The 23,518-nt window shown below is 33.0% G+C and overlaps 1 protein-coding gene across 26 annotated transcripts in view; it reads right to left on the bottom strand.

Annotated features, from left to right (window-relative positions):
* Positions 1-22,485, bottom strand: part of LOC148280733 (sarcalumenin-like) — a 31,144-nt gene extending 8,659 nt beyond the window's left edge. For 4 of the 26 annotated variants that reach the window (XR_015822522.1, XR_015822527.1, XM_088227897.1 and 1 more), the window contains exons 1-3: positions 22,443-22,485; positions 21,910-22,139; positions 1,733-1,828 (exon numbers count right to left, since the gene is read on the bottom strand). Coding sequence is in view for 17 of the 26 variants with exons in the window: in XM_088227897.1 (XP_088084023.1) it covers positions 1,733-1,828; positions 21,910-21,997 (184 nt within the window). In the remaining 9 variants the exon portion in view is untranslated. Of the gene's footprint in view, positions 1-1,732; positions 1,829-21,909; positions 22,140-22,252 lie in introns of all 26 variants that reach the window. The other 22 variants (XR_015822521.1, XR_015822526.1, XM_088227896.1 and 19 more) reach the window with 9 other exon arrangements.
* Positions 22,486-23,518: the final 1,033 nt, after the last annotated feature.

Raw genomic sequence — 23,518 nt, 5'->3', positions numbered from 1 at the left:
ATTCGAAACGGACTCAGAATATTCCCATATTACAATGAATCTCGGAACCTGCAAGGTAGTACTGCTACTTGGCAAGAAATGCTGGCGGCTTATGTAAAAGTTTAAATAGATATTGATATATATATAATGGTTTCAAAAACGTAACAAACAAAGAACATATTTACGTTATTAGCTATTTTAACGATTTTCTGCGTGTAAACATACGACAATAACTTACGATCGCGCTTCAAAAATATACAAATTTGTGTCTTATATGAAAAATGAATGCAGAATTCGCTCGCCCCCGCGTTCACCCCGCTTGTCGCGCGTGCTTGTGCGTTATTGTGCGAGTATTTTTTCTGAGCTGCACTGTGGACGGTGTCACCCCTTGGTGCTGGGCACCCGGGGCGGACCGCCTCCGCCGCCCCCCCTTTATGCCGCCACTGGGGCTGAACTTTTTCATTGAAAAAATAAGTAAGTATGTGCTTCCACTCTATAAGGTCTACGGAAGGTTGGGTGAAACGATACGAGTTAGAATTAAATATTCACTTCGATATTTTAATAATAAAATTGGTTAATGTCGTACAATTCGAAAAGAATAATAGATAAACAAGTACAAATAACTTGTATAAAAATTGCGTTTAACAACATAAAAATAATAATAATAAGAGAACTAACATATTATGACTTTTACCGCTTCTCCTGTTTCATTCTTAAGTTTACGCATTTAAAGTTTATTCAAAATAGCACCCAAAAAATAATGTTAAAGGATTCAAAGATACAGATTAATTATTTGAATTTGTTCCGATTTCAATTTTTGTTAAAATTTTGGATAAAAAAACAGATTTAAATAGCAAATTTTTTTAATAAATAGAATATACTTTTAATATGATTTTCTCATTTTTAGCAACAAAATAATTGTGTTCTAATATTAGAACTCATTTTTTAACTTTTTGATATCTATCGTATTCTTCCAGTAGACTTGATTTCAATTTTAAATCAAATTTATAACACACAGGCCATCCCTTTGTGGGATTTTTTTGTTTTTATGTAATTGTTTTTTTGTACTTTTAACTTATTACCTATTGTAAAATGCAAAAAAAAAATATAAGTACAAATAAAACATAATTCAATCAGTAAGAAACTTTAAACCCCCCCTGCACACTGCCCCCCTGCCGCCCCGCACACCTGATGCCACAGAACGTATCCCTATTGGCAGTTTTTCTCAAAATCTGTTGAATTTGTCTGGCAATCACCCGTCGATGGGAGGAGTGCTCTCCCGAAACTGTAGTAATGTTCTTGTAAAATAATAAAAATTGTGTAACACTAATAACAAAGTTTTATTTTCATAATAATTTAAAATGAAATGTTACGAAGTGAATGCCGATTAAATTAAAAATAACATGTAGCGTGTTTGAGTTTTTGTAGCAATGTTTATTATATTTTTCGTAATAGACACAAATGCAATGGGTATATCATTCATCATCATCACTCCCCTTCCGCGCCTAATGGTGCATAGGACACTGCATTGATACATCTTGATCATTTTTGTTACATGAAGGTAAAATGATCAGTCTTACGCTTCAGGTGCCAGTCCGGGGACTATGAAATATTCTAGTGTAAAAACACATTTTCAAATAAATATTTCATGTCAACCATGACGGAAATCGAACCCGAGAACTCTTTCATGATAGGCAAACGCCTTGACCACTACACCAGGCGGATATATAATTAATTACATTTAATATTTTACCTGAGTGCCCGTCTCCTTCTAAGTCTTTGAGTGCCTTTTCGATGTAGGGTCTACATTGTGATTCTGAAGGAATATCTTGCTCGTCAGCGCTCACACCTGGAGAAGTAAAAAAACATACCAATTAATGTATTTAATATCAAAAACAAAATGTTAATTTACTCGGTCTTTGACAATTATGAAAACTTTTTGCCAAATGTCCAAAGATTTACAGATTCTGGGTAACGAGATTTTCTTGGTAAAAAAATATTTATATTTTTTTCGTAAGTTCACCTTCTGATGGAGCATAATGTTTCCTTAAAACGAGTAGCTGCCTAGTTGACTACATGAAATATATAGTAGAATTCCGTTTATCTAAACTCCAGTCATCCGGATTGCCAAGTATTCGGATCATTATCAAGAAATAAATAAAGAGAAATGCTCGTAAACGAGTTTCTTCGTCGAAGCAATAAACTTTGCCGGACATGTTTTAAGTAAGTTTTTTATGTGATTGTAATTCAATGTATTATTTCAAAAATCCATAAAAAAGCTATCTTAGAGTAAATATTGTATTTTCTTTCAAAACAGTTCCCTTATCTAAAGGTTAATTCAACTATCTGGATTTCTGGATATCCGGATAACGTATGGCATTAATTAATCCGGATAGTTAGAATTTCGCTGTACCAACAATCTTAAATCGATCAGTCAAAATGATAATTTTTGATCTTTTACATAATTTGTAAATAAAACACCATAAGGAACTATTTTTGAATAATTTGTATTTGTTATTCTGCCAACAAAACAATACATTTTTTCGTGTTATTTTGACGCCATTTGTCCTTTTTTTTATTTGTATTTTTAGTCGTAAAATCCTCCTCTATTTGTTTTACAAAATCATAGTATCTTTTTCAAATGGCCGCGCCGCGCCGTCTCAAATTACAGAAATAATTTGTGAATGACGATGGATGACACACTCAATGTGTATTTTGTAGTATTGTGTACATATTAAATGTGTTTTATTTATATTAGAGATGCAATAAAATATTCGCATAGTTACCATGCCCAAGAAAACATGTTTAAAGTATTTTTTTCGGTCGCACTAAGCTTCTTCATTTAAAAGTCATCAAAATTTTGCATTTTAAAATTGTAATTTATACAGGCATACCAGTACTTGAAACAAAATATCTGTGACTAAGGGTTAATGTCAGATTTCATATTTTTCTTTCCACCATTTTGTAGAGGGTCGATGTCAATTAAAAAATGTGTTTATTTAACAATTTTATTCACATGTGTTGTAATGTTTTTTTATGAATATTTGTTCTCAAAGACGTCAAACAGTTCATTCCAACGCCAAAAATGGGCAAGTAATTCTTCCTGTAATATTATGATTTACGACATTGGCCCTTATGTCTTATTATTGAAGCGAACTTTTTCATAAATTCTAATTTTTGAAATAAACTAAAAAATAAATAAGAAAATTGAAAACGAAAATTTGATAATAACGTATTTGCTGTCATATGATTTACCCAAATATTTCAATTCTGGAGGCATTTTCTTTTAGCCGTAAATAACCTTTCCAGAAAACGGAAAACCACTTGTGGTATAGCTACGTTCGAACCTCGGATATCTTAATCTCGAATTCACGACACTACCCACGAGGCCAAACGGAACCTATCTCACATTAATGAAATTAGTAGCTATGGAAAATTTTCATCTTGTTTTTGTGACACACTGACCAGCGCCTACGCGGTCTAAAGCCGCAATTTTGTTCGCACGATGTTAGTACAAAAAACGTACTTTTTACTCCTTGGTACAAAGTATTTTTAGATTAGTGATTCTTGTGTTAAGTAACATTACATAAAGATCATCAGGGTTAATGTGTCGTATTATTTAAATTACAAATGTATCTAGTTTCAAAGTTAGTGAAAACTATTTTTAGAATAAGATCAATTTAGTTTTGAAATAAATCAGTGTAAATGTATTTTAATTGCATGTTTAGTGATCACTAATTGTAATTAACTATGATAGCGAAAATACATTAAATTAATTACGTACATTGTACGGCGTACGCTTGTCTTAAATTTAATCCATATATTTCACGTTGCGACACGGTTGAATCTGGTTGACTATAAATTTATAAATTATCGAAATTTTTAAAATGGCGTCACGCAACTACTGTTAAATCTCGAGTCTTTGAATGTATTTATTTCAGGAAAAACAATGGTCATTTGCGAAACAATCGAAACTTCGGAACATATTTGAATATAGTAGACCCCGTGGCGCAATGGACAAATCGTTTGCCTTACACGCAGGGTTCCAGGTTCGATTCCCGCTATGATCACATCTATTTATTTATTTTATTTTAGTATTTTTTCTCGAGCTCAGGTGATTAGTGCATTGATTCACCATTGTTATTGGCCCACTTGACTTATTGTGATGCAAACATAAAAAAAATAGATATTAATTAACCACTTTGATTGAAAAAAAAAATTTTTGATAAATTTTGATATAAAATGTAATGTAGTATCTACTAGTATTATAATGTAGTAGCTGCTAGTATTTTTTTTCCACCACAAAAGGCCAATTACACTGGTGAATTACAAAGCAGAATTTTTTGTACTCTCACCGGGAATCGAGCCCGGAACCTTCCGTGTACGAGTCAAGGGTCTTATTTGGCTGGTTTAAGTGGCCACTTTACGCACTGTAACATTCACCATGTGGCCTTTGTTTGAACATCAGTGTTTCTTCGATTCTTCCATCAGTTTAAAAATCCAAAAGAAAAGTTAAGCATCCATGTTAGCAAATTAACACTTTGACAGGCCAATGTCATGTCATAAGCCCTGTAGATGCCTAGACTTGCAGATTCAGTAATTAAAATGTTCTCTGTCTCTGCTGATTAACGTCAATGTGTATAACTCCCTAGGGATTGACATATTTTTTTGCATAGGGATAGCCAGAAAGGTGAGAAGTAAAACAGGATACTTTTTTGTTATTCCAAATCAAAAAAATGTACGATAAAAAAATATAAAACACATTAGCAATGAGCAACATTATTTGAAAATGAGTAGGCAGTAAGGTAAAGGTGGTATGTCCAATATAATCAATTTGAAATGAATTCTTTACATTTCTATAATTGACTTGCTTTATTTATGATCAGTTTACGAGGGTAAGGTGAAAAGTTCTCGGCCTGACCCAGAGGTGGCGTTGCAATCAGCAAAAAATTATGTTGCCTGCCCTGGGTGCACGTGTCATTAGTTTTTATGACAAGTTTCAACTTGTTCTCTCAAGTAGTTTGCTTTCATAAATATTTGCAGTGGACATCTTGCGTGTTTTTCGTTAAAATAGATAAACTTGAATATCGTGTGGTCATAAGATTCTTCGTTTTGGATGGATTAACCCCTAAGGAAATTCATCCAAAGTTGACAAAAGTTTACGGGGACTCTGCTCCTTCCATGTCAACCATTAAAAAGTGAGCACCTGAATTTAAACGTGGTCGCACGTACCTCGAAGATGACCCATAAACCGCCACCACATCGGAAACCATCGAAAAGGTGCATGATATCGTGTTGAACGATAGGCGAGTGAAGGTAAGTGAGATAGCTGAGGCTATAGGAATATCGAAAAAAAGGGTACGAAACATCTTGCACAAAGAATTAAGGATGCGAAAGCTCTGCGCGAGATGGGTGCCGCATTTGCTGAATGCCAATCAAAAGCAAATGCGCAAACGACTTTCGCCGCAATGTTTGGACCGATTCAATAAAGATCCAACCGATTTTGTGCAGCGATTTGTCACCATGGATCCACCACTAAACGCCAGAAATGAAACACCAGTCCAAGCAGTGGGTAGAAGCCGGTAGTTCAGCGCCAAAGAAAGCGAAGGCGATCGCATCTGCCGGAAAGGTCATGGCCAGCGTATTTTGGGATGCGAAAGGGATCCTGCTAATTGATTACCTTGAAAAAGGCAGAACAATTACAGGCGAATGTTACTCCAATATTCTTGATCAGCTGGATGCCAAAATTCACGAGAAGAAACCTGGCTTGAAGAAGAAAAAAAACATCTTTCACCAGGACAACGCGCCTGCACATAAGGGTGCATTGGCGATGGGAAAACTGCGGGATTTGGGATACGATTTGCTCGACTATCCCTCTATTCTCCTGATTTGGCACTCTCACACTTCTATCTGTTCCCGAATTTTAAGAAAATTATTTCTAGGAAGCGCTTCGCGTCCAATGAAGAAGTTGAGAGGGCCGTAGATGAATATTTTCACAGCCTTCCAGACTCTCACATCCGAGAAGGAATACTGATGTTGGAAAAACGCTAGACTAAGTGTGTTGAAGTCAAGGGAGATTATGTAGAAAAATAAAATATTTTTTTAACTGAAAATCGCAGTCTTTCATTGTCAGGCCGAGAACTTTTCACCTTACCCTCGTAGCTTGCCTTTCGTTTTGGTTTTGTAGCAGAATTTGTATTTGTGAACCGAATAACCATAATAACTACGTCCCCATAAACTAACGGATCATTGTATTTCTTTCATAGCGATAGTTGGAAGACCAAGCTGCTTTCAATCTCAATAAAATATATCATTTCATCGGGAGTATTCTTATTTATAAACTCCTATTTTATTTATTTATACTTTGACAATGTTTGTATTATTTTTTTTATACAGAATAATGTTCCCTCCTTGGGGTGTCCCGTGTCAAGGAAAACATTTTATAAAAAGTGAAGCTTGCTTTAAATTAGTTATTTAACATAATTAACATAATAAAAAAATAGAAAACGTAACTAATCTAACTAACCTAATTATCATCGTAAACATAATAAGCAATATAAACTAAAGTATTCATAAAAAAACATAACAAATTCATATAGACTTGTAGACCAAATTTCACTATTAGGACAAAATTTTTACCTATTTGGCTTGATCTACTCGTCAATCCGTACGCAACCCACTTCCACTATCCATTTCTTAATAGCAATTTTATATTGTGAGTACTAACTAATTGTCTTTATGGACAATGAAAGTAGATTGTACACTTTAACTGAGTAGTAGGCCAATCCTCTTTGACCGAAGGTTGTATTAATTTTTAATTGTTTTTGTAGCATCAGGGTGGAGTATCTAGTAACTCTTGTATTTGTGAAATGAGTTATGGAAGGTAGAGAATAATGTCTGTGTGCGTACAGTAACAGAGCTTTTACATAAAGTTGTTTTACAGATGTTACATTTATATTTAAGAATAGACCGATAAAAGATAATAAACGACTAGACTAATTAATCACTTAAATCATTTTTCCCTCATATCACGTGAGCAAAGCCGCGGGTAAAAGCTTGTGTTTAATATATTATTAAATGTTTACAAAAGAAATGCAAAAGGCGAAAGTACACATGAAGAAAACGAAACGGGTACATCATAAAAAAAACACCTCTTGTGCTTGGTGTGGGAGAATAATAACAAAAACAAATATTATATTGCCGATGTAATGTTTATTTTGTAATAAAAAGATTTTGAAAACTACTAATAAAACATTTCTTAATTCTTCTTTACACAACAGAGCTTTATTATGTTGGACGCACGTTTTGTTAGTCTAATGAATCTCACTATAACCACATTTAAACGCTAGACGCTAATCAAGTTAATCAAATGTTAACAATGTTAACTGTAATTTTCAGACATCAAAGCGAAAGGAGTTGGGTCCCAATTGTTTTGCATTCAGCCACTCTAAAGTCGCAAAGAACAGCTGATATAATTGAAAGCCACCAATCTTAACTTGCTATTATAAAGACGTGTGCCAACTGATGCCAAATGAGTCAAACGAATATTATGTCACTATCCCGTTATGTGTTGTAACATCAAGGTAGCATCAATACATATTTCGAATAGAGCTAAGATTTAAAAAAAGAATTGAGAATGATTTCAACTTTGAATTAAAAAATAAATATTTTTCCTATTACAAGCACAATTCGTAAGAACTAAATAGGTACCCATGAATATTTCAATAATAAAACAACATAACAGATTGTATTGGTATTATTAACATTAAACTGGCCCTAATACATGAAAATTAAAATAATCATTTCCCTTTCCGCACCCAGTGGTGCATAGGGTACTGCATTGTCACTCCAATCAAAACTAAATCATTTTTGTTATGTGGAAGGTAAGTTTAATGCTGAAAATATTGCTGTGAAGAATCACCCTCGAATCGCATGAATTTGCAAATATATATATGTATATAAATACTGCAAATAAACCCTGTTTTTGTAAATAGCAGCGTATGTTAATCTTGTTTTTCTTTTGATGGTTATGTCATACCATATTATTTATATACTATAAACTTATAAATTATTAAAAAAGGAATAGCCCACGCTCAGACGCTAGAGTCTTTAAGGGGCATTTTTTCTAAATTACGGTATACCTTAATTTTAAGATGTATTTTTTAAAGTGTATTTTTGTAACGAAAATTTTATGTAATTATATGTATGGAAAAATAAACAAATGAAAAATATTTGAAAATTTAAAAAAACCCCCGAAACCACGACCTCTTGAATGATAGGCGAATGCGTCAACCACTACACAACGAAGCGAACTCATTTCCATTCGATTCCTTTTCAGGATTTTACCCAAGAACAACACGAGGTAGCCGCAAAAAACAAAAATTCTTAATAATTTTAAAACAATATTGTTTTAAGGTATGTATTTTGTAGTTTCCGTTACGAGTCGGTTTTATAAATTTAATTTGTACGTGAATTTTTAAATAACTAATCAATTACCATGTAAAGGAAATATTACAAAATAAATACCCATCTACTTGTCAGGAAAAAAATGTAAGATAGATTCTCAATAATTTCTCTAGATTATGAACGGTCGCCTAACTATTTTTTTAAACAGCCAATTTATTTACAAATTTAATTATTTATACGTAAACTAACTATAGAAATTAACAGAATTTTATTACTACTGATTTTTCCAGATAAGTAATACAACTGTCGAAAAGATCTTTACTAAAAATAATTTTTAAATGTTTTAACTTTTTCTGGGTCTTACCTACATAAAATGTATTTTTTATTTACCCTAATTTAGAGAGGATCGATCAAGGTAGTTATTTTTAATATCAATAATAATAGTAATAATAATAATAAAAGTCAATGTTTGCTGAACATCTCGGTCAAAGTAAGCTGTTTGACTGTCATCATCCGTTTTTGGACAGCCAAGTTGCGCATACTATCTATCAAAACAAACAGTGGAGGAAGGGAGGACAATCTTTTTTAAAAGTGTTGAAGGAATAACCCGCTAAGCCTCTATTTAGAGGCTTGTCAGCAGGTGGGATGCAGGGGATATGGGAGGAGGTAATTAAAAATATACCACAGCACCCAGACCAACTGAGAAAAAAACATTTCTTGATTTTTTTCTTGCAACTGTCGGGAATCGAACCCGCGACGCCAGTTTCAAAGTTGGCCGTCTAATTAACTGCGCCACTGTGCCAGCCGCGGCAATTCGCGGAGGGAATGACATGACCGCGCGTAGACAAATCATTATTTTGCGAATCGCAGTACGTTTCCGTCTTAATTTTTATTTCTGAAATTATGAAAGCGCTTCGGATAATCAGCGATTCGGTTAGTCGGAGTTCTGATAACTGGAGTTCTACTGTACAAAGTTTCTGATATATGTACACAGTTTGATTAATCGGACAAAAGATTGTTGATAGGAAAAGATAAGCAGCTGTAATTCGTCTCAAATATTTGGCACAAATAATAACCTACTGACCAGGTCTTGGAACTTGGATCTTGGCACTAGAACAACACCGTCCAATCTATTTTATATTATTTTATAGACATCTAACATGCACTACACCAAACGATACAAACATGTTTGTACAGCTGACGCATTCAATTTCCATTGCCGACATTTTAGTTTACAGATGCAGGTACAAAATGACATTTCCATTAATTAAAAATATTAAATTAATAGGCAGTCACCAGAATGCTTCAAAGAATTTGTCAAATTACATATCACATTGAATAATTTACATGTCCATTTGGCGAGGATTTAAATATCACATTAATGAACAGCAACGACGTATATAAGGGGGAGATTTTGGTGGTTCAATGAAGAATACAATTATTCCGCGTGTGAAATGGAAACAGAATCCTGGACGAGCGTTCTTGTCTCAATGAGTGCTCCCAGGTAAAAATTCTGAGAAAGGAAATTGAATGAAGATTCTTGAAGTTCCGGGTTCGATTCTTGGAAAGATGGACACAAAATATTGATTTAAAGGGTGGTTTTACATTAGAATATTTTATTGTTCCTGGATTGGGGCCTGAAGCGTGAGACTGATCACTTTACCTTAATGTAACTAATCATCAATATACGCCGCATTTGGTGTACCAATATAGTGCCCTATGCACCATATGGTACGGATAGGGACATGATGATGATAATAAATATTGTTTTTTGTCTTTAAGATTAGAACTACTTTACTTTAAGAATTTTGACGAATAGATATGAATAGATATATGAATAGATACATGAATAGATATATGAATAGATTTGAAATATGAATAGGAATAGACATTGTCTTTCTATAGCATATGCCTCCCCGACATAGTGCGAAAAAGACAACTGCATGACGACTGATTTTGGCTAGCTGAAATGAACAAAATCGACTGGCTGTCCCGTTTTCCGCACCTCAAAACTGAATCGGTTTTTATGATTTTTTTTTTTGAAAGAGTATCAGAATGAAATTTTCTGCATCGTTACCTTTTCCGTTTTTCAAAATTATTTGTTATATTTGTACGTCCGAAGACAACAGATAAAACTGAGCGCTTTTTAGAATTTTTGGATGGTCCAGCTTCCATAGGAAACAATTTGTCAAAAAAGAAAAACTATGGAGACACGCCAATGGTAAATATCTAAAAGGTGTAAAAAAAACGTTTCTCTCGTGCCATAATCCAGAAAGAATATACGGAATTACGTTTGTATGAAGAAAAGTAAGACCGCCTTTCCTCTTAAAAAACAAAGCTAGGCCAAAATATATCAATATTTCTAGAGAAATAGTTCAAGAGAACATACCCCACGTGGAAGCTATAAATACGCCCGTGATAACCAGCATGGTTTATGATTATAAAAACAGATGTCAATTTATAGATAACGAGTGGAGGCGTATTATTTAAAAGTAAAGATACAATGGTAATAAGGATCCCTGCTAACATATTCGATCGTCAAATATTGTCTTGAGCTACTACCAGATACATGAGAACTAATCTAATTTAGAATACCTTTTATGAGTAATTATAATATCGCGCTAACCATAGAGCGAATGCAGCTTTCTAGCGATGTAGAACTCTGAAGGAGGACCTGGGAGATATCGTACCGTAATAAGTCATAATTGAGGTATCATACATTATAAAAAAGTAAACGGAATTGTTGAAATTTCTTGACTTAGACTCGTGACTTCAAGAAATCCCACAAAAAGAAGACTGGAACGGTTAAATCGGGCGATCTTGCCGGCCAGTGCAAATCACCAAAACGAGAGATTAGACTATCTGGAAATGCAGCCCTCAGAATTTTGGTCGTGGTTCGTGTAGTATGCGCCGGTGCTCCATTCTGTTAGAACTACATGTTGTCTAATCTTATTAATTTAATTCATCCAATTCAAGAAGAAGAAAGTCGTTGAGCATGGTTCTGTAGCGCTCGACATCTACAGTAGTCGTTTGGCCGGCGGCGTTTTCGAAAAAAATAGGCCCGATGACGCCCCCAGGGTAGTCACCACATCATGCAGTAACTTTGGGGGAAGATAATGGCTCTTAATGGATAATACGCGGATTTCCAGTGCCCCAGAAGCGATAATTCTGCTTATTCATATATCCACCGAGATGGAAATGGGCTTCGTCGCTCATGATGATTTTCGATAAAAAGTTGTCTTTCTCGTGGTCGAGATTTAGGATGGCTTGAGCGTAGGTTACACGCGTTTAGCGGTCAACAGCTAGCAGCTGATTTACTGTTTGTACTTTGTAAGGGAACATCTTCAAGTCTTTTACCGAAATTCTCTGTAAAGACCACCGATTGATGCCCAAATGCGTGGCACATCGTCTGGTCGATTCTTCAGGGTTTTCTGAGATATCTTCAGCCACAGCCACGATATTCTCAGCAGAATGGCTGCTCCGGGGCCGGCCAGACCTGGCAGCATCTCGTGTTGTCCCATACTCTTCTAGGCGAGCGGCTAAGCGCCGTAGTGTTTGCCCAGTTGGTGTCGGACGACCGGGAAATCTGCGCCTAAATTCTCGCTGCGCCGACGAATTATTTCGCAAAAAATTTAATCGATTTTTCCACGTTCTTAAGGAATATAGCGCTTCATGTCTTACTGACTTGTATTTTGTATCTGTTTACTTCGCAAATGTCAAAGCAGAACTGACATTTGCCGCCATTTGCAAAAAATATGGCATCTTCTGATAGGATGATGACTTTGCGTCACTTGTATATACGAGTAATATCGAGGCTTTACTGACATAATGCATTTAGTCATAAAAACAAGTTCCGCAATAATCGCATTCAAAGCTTTTATTTTTCTTTCAGCGCATTATTTCTCCCACAATGTTCTTTTATTTATTTTTTTAAGCTTCAAAAAAGTTATATTTATTCTAGGCATAGCAGAAAATTTGAAATCAACGTCTTGCACCTAAATTTAAAAATATTTTAAATGCATAAAGACTGTTGACTTAATGCATTCTGTCAGTATAGCCTCGATATGTTCATAGCCGTGAGCAGGGGAATGACAATGTCCATCAGTTTACCTACTCGTACTAATTTCTAATATTGTTATTCTCTAGACAAATAATATGTTTCAGTGTGTTATCAACTCAGTCTCAACAAAATATTAATATAAACTATTTACTGTCGTAACCCTATACACTTTATAGTATACCTATAAAGCTAACAACGAACTCAAATAATAAACATCCAGGGGTGCTATTCTGAACCACTTTCGTGGCACGAGAAAAAAGTTTTTATCTTGTATTTTGTATGTAAATATACGACATAATACGGCCACGAGAGCGTTTGGAATACCAGCCCAGGCGTATGTATATAAAGTATTTTATTGCGGAAATGTGATGATTGGTTCCTATACGTATCCGTGTGATGGAAAGCGCCGAGAATACCTATACAGGGTAACCTAAGACTTCAGGTTAAAAACATGGTAATAGAACACCCTTAAATACGTATAATAGCACTCTTCGAAGAATACGGATTACCTATAATGACAATTTTAGTGAAATCGACATATTACATTGTAAATACCATATTTTTATCAGTTCTGTTAAAGACATTTTAAATTTATCTCCTGCTTGACTTTTAACTTTTAATTTGACTTTTATTTTTATCTTTCAATTTTAACTTTTTAACTTTAATTCATAATTTTAACTTTTAACTTAAACTTTAAATTTAAACGTTTAACTTTAATTTTAATTTAAACTTTTAATTTTAATTTTAACTTTTACTTTTAACTTTTAGTTTCAACTCTTAATTTATACTTATTCATATGTACATCTACTACCTGCATCTAATTAATTATTGTTAGTTGTGAATTTTTACAAAGAAATATAAATGTTCATGGAAGCAGAGAGAGGGGGGAGAAGAGTATAGTTGGAGCTATACAATGTCTTCTCCCTTTTATGTACTTTTTATTTAATATTCATATTTTTACTTTTTTAGAATTCAATTATTTTTCCCCTCTCCTCCTGCATTCATAATAAATTAGTGTGGAATCTGTAATTGGCCTTACTTTATTAAATTGTTCTTTAGTACATTGTATTTATATAAAGACTATGATTTCCTTAATAAATAGATAAATAATAAATGTTTCCCCTTTTTTCATGATATAACTTTAGTTACCTAAAATTATATTTTAGTGGATAAATAATTACATTTTAGTTATTTTTCTTTATCGTGTTCTCGAAAGTATTTTTAAAGATTAAATGGGTTTTTTAAATAACACTAAAAAATAATTTATAGCGAAATAAGTATTGAGGGTGGAGATTTTAAGGAATTCCAAAACAGGCAATCAAAAAGTTCCTTGAAATTGTATTAAAAAATAAATAAAAACGAACTACTTTAAACGACGTCATTAGTTCACATGAATCAACAATAATAAGAGGGTTGTGAAAAATTTCCGGTTTACGGTAAGTGAACGGGCCTATCGACAGAACTAACCGAGAAGAAGCTGAAAAGAGTTTAAAACGTCACACGCGGAGTAATATCAGAAACATAAAACTTTTGAAAATCATAGCGCTGATAAAACGATCCTTATTTATTTATTTTGACTTAGTTTAAAAGTCTATAAACAAATAATAATAAATTTAAAATATCACTTGGCTTTTTCATTTGATACAAAAAGTAATTTTGTAGGCATAGTTTAAAAGTATTTTTTTTATTTTAGATTAGAAAACCACCGATAAAACATTTGATTTCCATCATTTTCGTGTAGTCAAATGTGCAGTTTAAATTAAAAATACTTTCGATAAAACTATGCGTGTCATTATTTTTATCGAAGTATTCCCACAGTTTGATTGCACCACTTGGATTGGTTTTAATGCGTATTTTTAAACTTATTTTATATGGGATAGTACTAAACTTATTTATTACTACACTTATTTTATATAAGATAATAAACTTCTCTGGCCACCTTCAAGAAACGCCTGAAACATTATTATATATCCCCGGAATTCTGAACTCCTTGAGTTTTTACTGCTTTTTTTTCTCAAATGTATTTTTTTTATCCCCTTTTCTTTCCTTGGTTCCTCTTTTTTTCTCCTTACAGACTCATTATCTGATCCCACATTTCCTCATCATTTAACATGTATAACATAATGTACTTTTTAATTTTTTTATTAATGTTTATATGTGCAAGCCTTATCTCTTAATTAAAAAACAGCTGTTATTTTGAATTAATTAGGTTTTTTTTAGATTTTATTTTAACATATATGTGTATCTGTAATCTGTAATCTGTAATCTCTCCTCCTTTCCCTTTTCCTCTTTCCGCTTTTTTCCTTTTCCCCATTGAGTAATAGTTTTGATTTAAGGTAATTTATAAACAAATTCGTTTATTTCTATTTTTATATATTTTTAACTTTTTAATCTTTTTTTTCTCTATTGAATATGTTCTGTAACTTGAATTATAAAAATAAAACTTTTATTTTATTGGTTGGTTGGAAGAAATTGCCATTTGGCAATAAGCCCGCCAATGTACAAATAACATTATTTACAAAAAGTTAAATAAATAAAATAAATAAATATCTTTTGATATATTTTTATGTTATTTTAGTACAAAATTTTGTCCAATCTCTTCTTTTGACTAGTCTGTTTTTTGGTTGGCTGGAAGATATTGCTTTTAGCAATAAGTCCGCTAACGTACTTATTTCTTTGTACTTAAAGTTTTTATAAATAAATAATAAGAGGGTTTTTAAATAAAATGTCTGTAACAGGCGCGCGGAGCATGACAAGGGACAAGAAAGCCAGTTTTGGGAATTTTTTACGCCAGTTCCTGAATCTATTTGCCATGTTATTTAAAAAAATTATGTCTGAGATTTCAATTCTTATATATTTACCTAACTATCTGTATAGAATTAATAGTTCAATCATCAGTAAAGTTGCTTCTATTGGAATGACGCAAAGTGACGTTTGTAATATCTGAAATCAACTTTATCGGAAATCGAACCCACGAGCTCGGGACAGTTTCTTTTAGTATTCTTGAAATGATGAAATCAATTCTAAAGATAATCCCGAACCCACATTTGTAGACGCCGAGACGCTTTGTCGATGTCAAGTTGTTTAACGTTTGACGTCATAAGTGTTCTCCGAGATAATGTTTCGCCAATGTCCGTTCGAAACAGGTCACGGTCCTTTTGATGAAGTTTTCATAATTTGTTGAGGTTTTCATAAATTTAGATGAAAAACTAATTAGAATTTTCCTCATAAAATTGTTAATTTGGAACAAAACGCTTTTTGACTCTTCCGAGAAGAGAGCTTTATTTTTTTAAACTTTTTTTTTGTGTATGCGAATTTGTGAAAATACAACGTTGCATTACTATAATTCATGTAAAACATAATCTGTTAATATTTTCAATGCTTTTTACCTTAATATTTATTATTATCCACATATAGATTACTGCTCAACAATATTATTTTTAGCAAACGAAGGAAATTTAAATAAACTAGAAATTTTACAAAATAAAGCGATGAGAATAGTTCTTAAGAAAAATAAATATAGCAATGTAAAAAAAATGAGAGATGAACTAAAATGGTTATCTGTAAGAAGGAGACTTAAATTTAATATGTTGATATTTATACATAAATTTTTTCACGATAAATTACCAAAATATTTTAAGGATAAAGTTGTCTTAAACAAAAATTGTCATGAATATGCTACTAGACAAAAGGATAAAATAAGACTACCATTATTGAAAAGAGCTGAGTCGCAAAATTGTTTGATGTATAAGGGTTTAAAAATGTATGATGAGATGCCTGAATGTATGAAGAATGAAAAGTGTCTGAAAGAATTTAAAAATAAATGTACAAGTTACTGTAAGGAAATGTAAATATATATAGATGATGTAAATGTACATAATAGTTTATATTTGTTTTAATATAAGCTAACTTAAGAAATAAATAAAAAAAATATTAATTACTATTTAATGTTCATACATTACATTTATTATTTCATAAAATAGTAACTTATTCTAAATTCCATGAGACCAAAAGTCCTATGTTGAATTGAGATATAGCATAAGTCGGTTGTGGCTCCGTGGCTAGTGTTGCGGGCTCACGGATCAATGGTTCGAAGTTCGAGACCCACCCTACCCCAACTTGGTTTCCATTTTCAAATAGTGAGTTATTTACGACTCGTTGAAAATGGCCGCCAAATGGGTAATTTTTATTTTTTAAATCATACAATTTTTTTTTGTACTCCCAGGAGTTACAACAAACTCATTTTGGGACAGAATAATATTTTCATTAAGGTATGATAATAATAATAATATAGTAACAAGTAATAATATGTACATAAAACTGAAATAAGATAGCAAACAAATATATAATACAGATAAATTTAAACAATCCATAATAAAAATTAAAATTAAATATTTACATATTGTAAGAAAGAAATATCCGAGGAAAAAAAACTAAATTTCACCTTCCACGTACCCCCTCAAGTAGTAATTTTTTAATAAATACAGTCATTATTTGGCGTTCTATAGGACTCCGGTAGCCTGTTGTACTCACTACAAACAAGGTACAGCAGAGACTTTAGACCATACCTTGTCGTGCGTGATCCAGGTACGTGAATATTTTGACTCGCGTCGCGTATTATACTGATGGACGTCACGATTAACGATAAGAACGCTTCTATTTATTTTTAATTTTAAAAAAAATGAAATTTGGAAGCATACATATTTTTCTAAAATACGAAAATTTTATTAAAAAAATATATATATTGACTCCAACGTTTTAATTTGAAATGTTTTGACATATATGTTATCGTAGCTATTTTAACATTAAAGAATTTTCTTTTTTTTTAAATCACAAAATTCCTCAGACGAAAGATTTGAGGAAATGTGAGTGGTAATTAATTACATAAATAATAAAGATGCGCATAAATTAATTATAAACATAAATGCGAAGTGTTTAGTCTTTTTTAACATTTTGTTGATTATCTATGTTTATTAAGTCTTTTTTGTTTATTCTCAAATGTAATAATATTTTAAAAAAAAAGTATATTGTTAAGTGTCCTCGGCACGGGTAACTCCAGTAAGGTCACATTATTTTTATTAGTAATCAAAGTTTATAATGGAAAAAAAATATGAATAAATAAATTGTTACTCGGCGCGTAAAAAAAATAACAGATCTAAACCCTACAAATGCCTAGACTTCTACTGTCCCTTCTCAGAAATGTTTCCGCTATCTGTTACAATATAATATATGTCAAAAACAAAATTATTTTTTTCAGCAGTTTTTCAAAAACTTTTTCAGGCCAGGACTGGTTTATAATTTATAGCGCGTTTTTACGTACTAAATGCGTGCTATAAATTCGTTCGGAATTCAATTCAATTTCAATTCAATTTTTTTCAATTCAATTTATTTATTTTAAATATAACATATACATTACAAAAATATATTCAATACGTACATATTATAAAAAAGGAAAAAAAAATACACGAAAGAGACTCATGTCAAAGGAGTCGAAGAATCCTGCTCCGGAAAACCCCTTCGGATACATGAAACAGATCAATATCCAGAGCGATGTTGTTCAACATAGCGGTAGCTCTTCCAACAGGCATAACCATAGGCAGGTTGGTCCTGAATATCGGAATATGAAACAATCTATGCTGACGCTGTCTTAGGTAATTATTAGGAACATACAAACCAATGCTCATCATAATTTCAGAATTATCGATCATACCGCGCAACAATCGATAAAAATGTGTAGTCAAATACACATTCCTTCTAGTCTCTAAACTGTTGTAGCCAAGCATACCCTGGAGAAACTCGGTCGGGTAGAGCCAAGGATAATACCCGCACAGCGCGGAATACCAGTACAGCGCTGCTATTCCGAACGCTCTCGCGGCTCAGAAAAAACATTTTTATAACGCGTATTTAGTATGTAAATACGCGCTATAAATGCTTTTTGTGCTGCCGCGAGAGTGTTTAAGTCACGACACATTTTCAATATCTAGACTCTGGAGATGCTAATACCGTAATTTCGAGGCCAGCAGTGCGATTCCGAATGCACTTTAAATAGAGAGGTAGAGAAAGCGTTGATAGCTCGCAATTAAAAAATGCATTACTTGAGGTGACTGTCAAAGATTTGCGACGTAGTGAAATAAAATGATGAAAATATCACTATTATACATTATATTACTACCTGTACTATTTTTTTACGAATTATCAATAGTAACGAATAGTTTCGAAGTCTCCAAAAGTCTCGAAATCTGAAGACTTAGTCACCGAGTCTCGTCTGAGTCTCGAGACTCAAATTTGTGTCGAGACTAGAATCCCCAATTGCATAGAATTAAGAATAGTCCAGAAGGAGCGTAGAATCATATTTGAATGCATCGGACTGTGTCCAATAATTCCCCCACTAAAGCTAGGGTTTCCTAGGACAGCGGTGCCCGTATTTTAACGGCCGTAGTAAACGGTGATGCGGTAGACAGCCGTCGTAACGTCGACTAGAGAGTGGTTTCCTAGGGAAACGGTGTTAAATGGTGTTGATAACACCGTTTTCCTAGGAAACCACACTCTAGTCACCGTTACGACGGTTATCCACCGCATCACCGTTCACTACGGCCGTTAAAATACGAGCACCGCTGTCCTAGGAAACCCTAGCTTTAGGCACACTTTCGCCGCGCGCATACTTGAAGTCACCGCGTAATATTGCCAGATCGTGAAGAATATAACCATAACACAAATGTAAGGTAAAAAAAAAACATTTTTAATTTTTCTAAAATTTCATTGTGCGCTCGGAAACATTGATTGACACAACAGAGTAGATAAGTAAAGGGTCATTTAATAAGAGTAATTGAATTAATGAACTTTTAACTTAAAATATAAAACAAATTTTATTTTACATAAAACGGATATTTTTTTATCATGTTAAATAATATTTTATGTTTTGAAGATAATGTCGGTCAAATGTCCACCACGGCGTTGTTTAATCCGAAGTTCCATTTTCATTATTTCTCTTATTATATGAGTAGGGTAAAAAAAATTACTACCCTAGCAACACTAACAAAATTTCTTTTTTGTTTCTTCGACAATCTGACAGATGGAAAAATAATTCAATATTTAAGTAATACACATTCATTTGCTAATTACACATGAAATGTGATTGCATCCTGTTTCTTTAAGATCCTAGCAGTATATCTATATTAAAAGGACAAAACACGGCATGGTTAAATTCGAATCAGGAGTTGCGTGCTGAGCGACGTCTATAAAGAAACTAATGGGTCAAAACGTAAACCTACTCATTTATGAGTAGTTTAGTCACCTTCAGTTTCTGGACCATTCTTAATTCTATGCCTAATTGTAACAAACAAACTGTCACACCGTTTCCTAGTCGACATAGGCAGAGAAATCATACATCTATGACAAATTTAACTTCTTAATTGTATCGTAGTGTGCTTTTTGGTTCTTACGCATCTTTTTAAAAATATGTTATGTTGTTTTTTTATTTTTATATCATGATTATTTACTTTTTTCGTACATACATGTGTTGTTTTTTGTAAATGCCGCTTGGAGGTATTGTGAAATTAATTAATAAATTACAACATGGGTTTGTAAACAGTTTATGGTAATATCGAATCAAACTCGATACTGGCTAGAACACTTCAGTAGGGAGGTGAAATGTCAATAAACAAAGAAGAAGAGGCAATATCAGTTGAAAAACCAAGAGGACTAGAGTGAATTCCAAAATGGGGTTGTGACGAATCCAAACAATAACAATTTAAACTAAAATTCGGACTAGTACAGATAGTGAACCTAATATTTTTCGAAGCTACAAGACTAAGTTTAAATAAATACTCTCGATTGGTTTAAGTTAAATAACTAATGTTAATTTAGTCAGGTATATCGTGTATGATATACGTAATTTGATTCATTATACCTACGATTGAAATAATTTCAACAGTAAACATGATTTTTAATTATATTATATAGTATGTACATTTATTTTGTTCTATGAATTTACCTAAGAGAAATACATAATTTACGGTTGAAGTATGTTATATTCAGGTGCAGTGCCGAAATACGGCGCTTTTTGGCATAAAATAAAAGTAAATACATGCAATAAAGAGTGGTCTCAGCAAAATGTCCGTTCGAGGTTTTTCCAGAGCATGAATTATATCATACCCAAAACCCGTACGACTTTAGCTTAGAGGCATCTATCATTTATCGCACCGAGAGTGTTCAATATTTTGGAAGAGCATATTAAGCTCTCAAGGACCAAAATTATTTTCAAGAAAGGAGTTAAGGACTGGATTTTCCTTAGTGGGAGGGATTTGAGTAGGAAACTCTCGAAAAATATTTTTTATTTTTCTGATTCTATATTTGTGGTGATGTACTCATGTGTCTGTGTAAACTAATTGCTAGTCTCATCCAACACAGGACTTTTAGTCCCATGGAGTTATGTCTCAAATAATGAACAATAAACTTATGTATATAAATAAATAAACCAATTCAAAATAAAACAAAATAAGTATTAGACATTAAATTTCATTGAACATTGGTGTGAAAACGATAGTATTGTCAACAAACAACGGTTGAATTTTATTTCAAAAAGATTTTCTACCATTAAACTTCACAACATCATTTCGCCCACTTTTCGCCAGATCATACTCCCGTATGCGACGTTTGACGCTATTTTCAAACTCAAACTAAAACACGCATCGCTTCCTCTAGTATTATTGACAGATGTAGCGCAGTTTGATGTAGTTGAATTTGCACCTAGTGTCGCTTAAAGTTTATGTTACAATTCGGGTTGTTTATATCCCATTCTGATGGATGGATCTGTATTTGTACTTTTCTCTCCTCTGCCTTCTTTATCAAATAAAATCTTGCTTGCCTTTTAACTTAGCTAAAAAAAATTGACATATTTATTTTTCGTTTTAAGTAGATAACTTTGTCCGTCCATGGTTTATTAATGTTATTATTACTATTCGAATGTACGTGTCGATTTCCCCCCTTCCCTCCTACTCATCCCTCTCTTTCGAGTTTTTTTCCAAAACTTCATACAGAGTTCACCCGCAAAGTGACAGTTAGATACGCTTATTGTTACATGTCAGTTTCGATCATTGTTTGGCGGGAAATGATTGTAAATTCTTTATGAGCTCGTAAAATTACGCCTACTTATTCTACGTGCCCTCGAACGCAGATAGTGCCGCCAGTTGCCAGGCTATTACAGAATACGCGAAATAATCTGGCAACATTCGTCTCCCAGGCGCAACCGAAGCGCTAGTACCAAAATAAAATGTCTTTACATAATTTCATTGCGGGATAATATAAAAATAGAACGACGATAAAGTTTCAACGTTCGATAATAATTTTCAGCGTAAAATAAAACTAGATTTTAGCACTAAAAAATATTTCATTCTTAGTTTGAGAGTATATTGAAATCATAATTTTACAGAAACCCCCCGAAAAAGTTATCTGTTATAACTTACCTTGAAGACACATTGCCAAGGTCCCCACAATAAGGAGTGAGCACAAAATAATCCTCCATAACGTACACTTTTTAGTCCACATTGCCATTTTGTAGTTTTTTTTTGGTCGTCCGACCAACACTACACACACTCACTCGCACAGCCGCCTCAAAAACCGCTGGATTAACATTTACCGAAACAAAATACCCCAGAATAGCCAGACTGCAATATAAATAGGATAATGTCTAACGCTATAAGAATTTAAACAAATAATATGAATGTAATATAAAGCATCCGCTATTGCAGTTCGTCTATTCCAAAAGAATTTAGTTCGGGATATTAATAAACGATTATATTTAAAAACCGATCCGTTCGGAATCAGCTGGTTGACGCGCGCGCATAAACAGAATTTTCATTCCGCCATATTTGATTTTGATTTCCCGCGCGTTACGCAACCGTCGATAATGACAATTTGCTAAAATGGCGGCCGCGGGCGTATGCTGCCAATAATATTACTAGTCAATACACCGGGTAGGTAATAAAATGATGCACACTTATATCCAGAGACAGCTCTGCATCGCTGGTCGGACATGTACTGCCTCTGTCCCGACTTAGAAACCCCCCGAGACTCTTCCCACGGTCCATTTCTGTTGCGAATCCCCTCGTCCGGGCGCCAAGCGGACAAGCAGGCAGTAAAGCGAATCACTTTGGATGTCCATCATTAAAGACAATTATTTACTTTAAATAACTGTCACGAACTTACAAAATATTTTCAACATTTTATCATTGATATATTTATATTTTGAAGGAAATGACATATAATTTCATGTATGCGTCGCTCATCCTTTCCAAAGTTTCTATAAAGTTATTTTCTCTAGCTTGTTAATTTTGTAAAACATTATACTTTTCAGTTGAATAAATTGCAGTGCTATTGGTTAGAGCCACGTACTCCGGATCAAATGTCAGAAAGACAATATAAAAATAATAAGTAAATGTATAATTTCTAGGAAATTACACTTAAAGTTGAATAATATTTGTGTGATAACTCACTATAACGTACGATTTTATTTTATTTGTGCTAGGTGAGTAGGCACTTCGAACAAATGCGAAAAATGCTAAAATTGAAATTAAGTTTTTTTCTGTGAGGAATTTCTAGGTCACCAGAATAATTATTTCCAGTACCTACATCATAAGCTACGGATTTAAAAAATATTCATCAACTAGAAAAAATGGATTCGGGGTATATCTTTGATGTTAAATTAATTAAGAATTCTTGATTTAAGATACGTAATAATTAAACCAATATTGAGTTTAAAAAAATGGTAGGTACGTAAGGTAAGAACTACAATATAAACCCGATAAGCGCTGATAAATAAAAAAAATATATCTCGTACATATTTTTGTATAAATATCTAGTTCTATTTTCCTCTATTAAATTACTTTTATTTTTCAACACAATTAAGTTTTAACCTTTGTCACTAAAAGTATAAAAATTAGAAAGGGTTTTCAAGCCCTTTTTAGGTAAAATGATTTGGAAGGTTCAAACCTTATATACATACGTACCAATTGAAGATTGAAAGAAGAATGAAAAGCAGCTTGAAGGATTTATAAAAATACGCTTGTTACCAAA

Source organism: Micrasema longulum, unplaced genomic scaffold (assembly GCF_059751315.1).
Source record: "Micrasema longulum isolate JH-2025_06_02 unplaced genomic scaffold, ASM5975131v1 h1tg000548l, whole genome shotgun sequence".
Taxonomy (NCBI): Eukaryota; Metazoa; Arthropoda; class Insecta; order Trichoptera; family Brachycentridae; genus Micrasema; species Micrasema longulum.
Note: the sequence above shows the minus strand (reverse complement) of the source record. Positions and strands in the feature narration are given on the sequence as shown.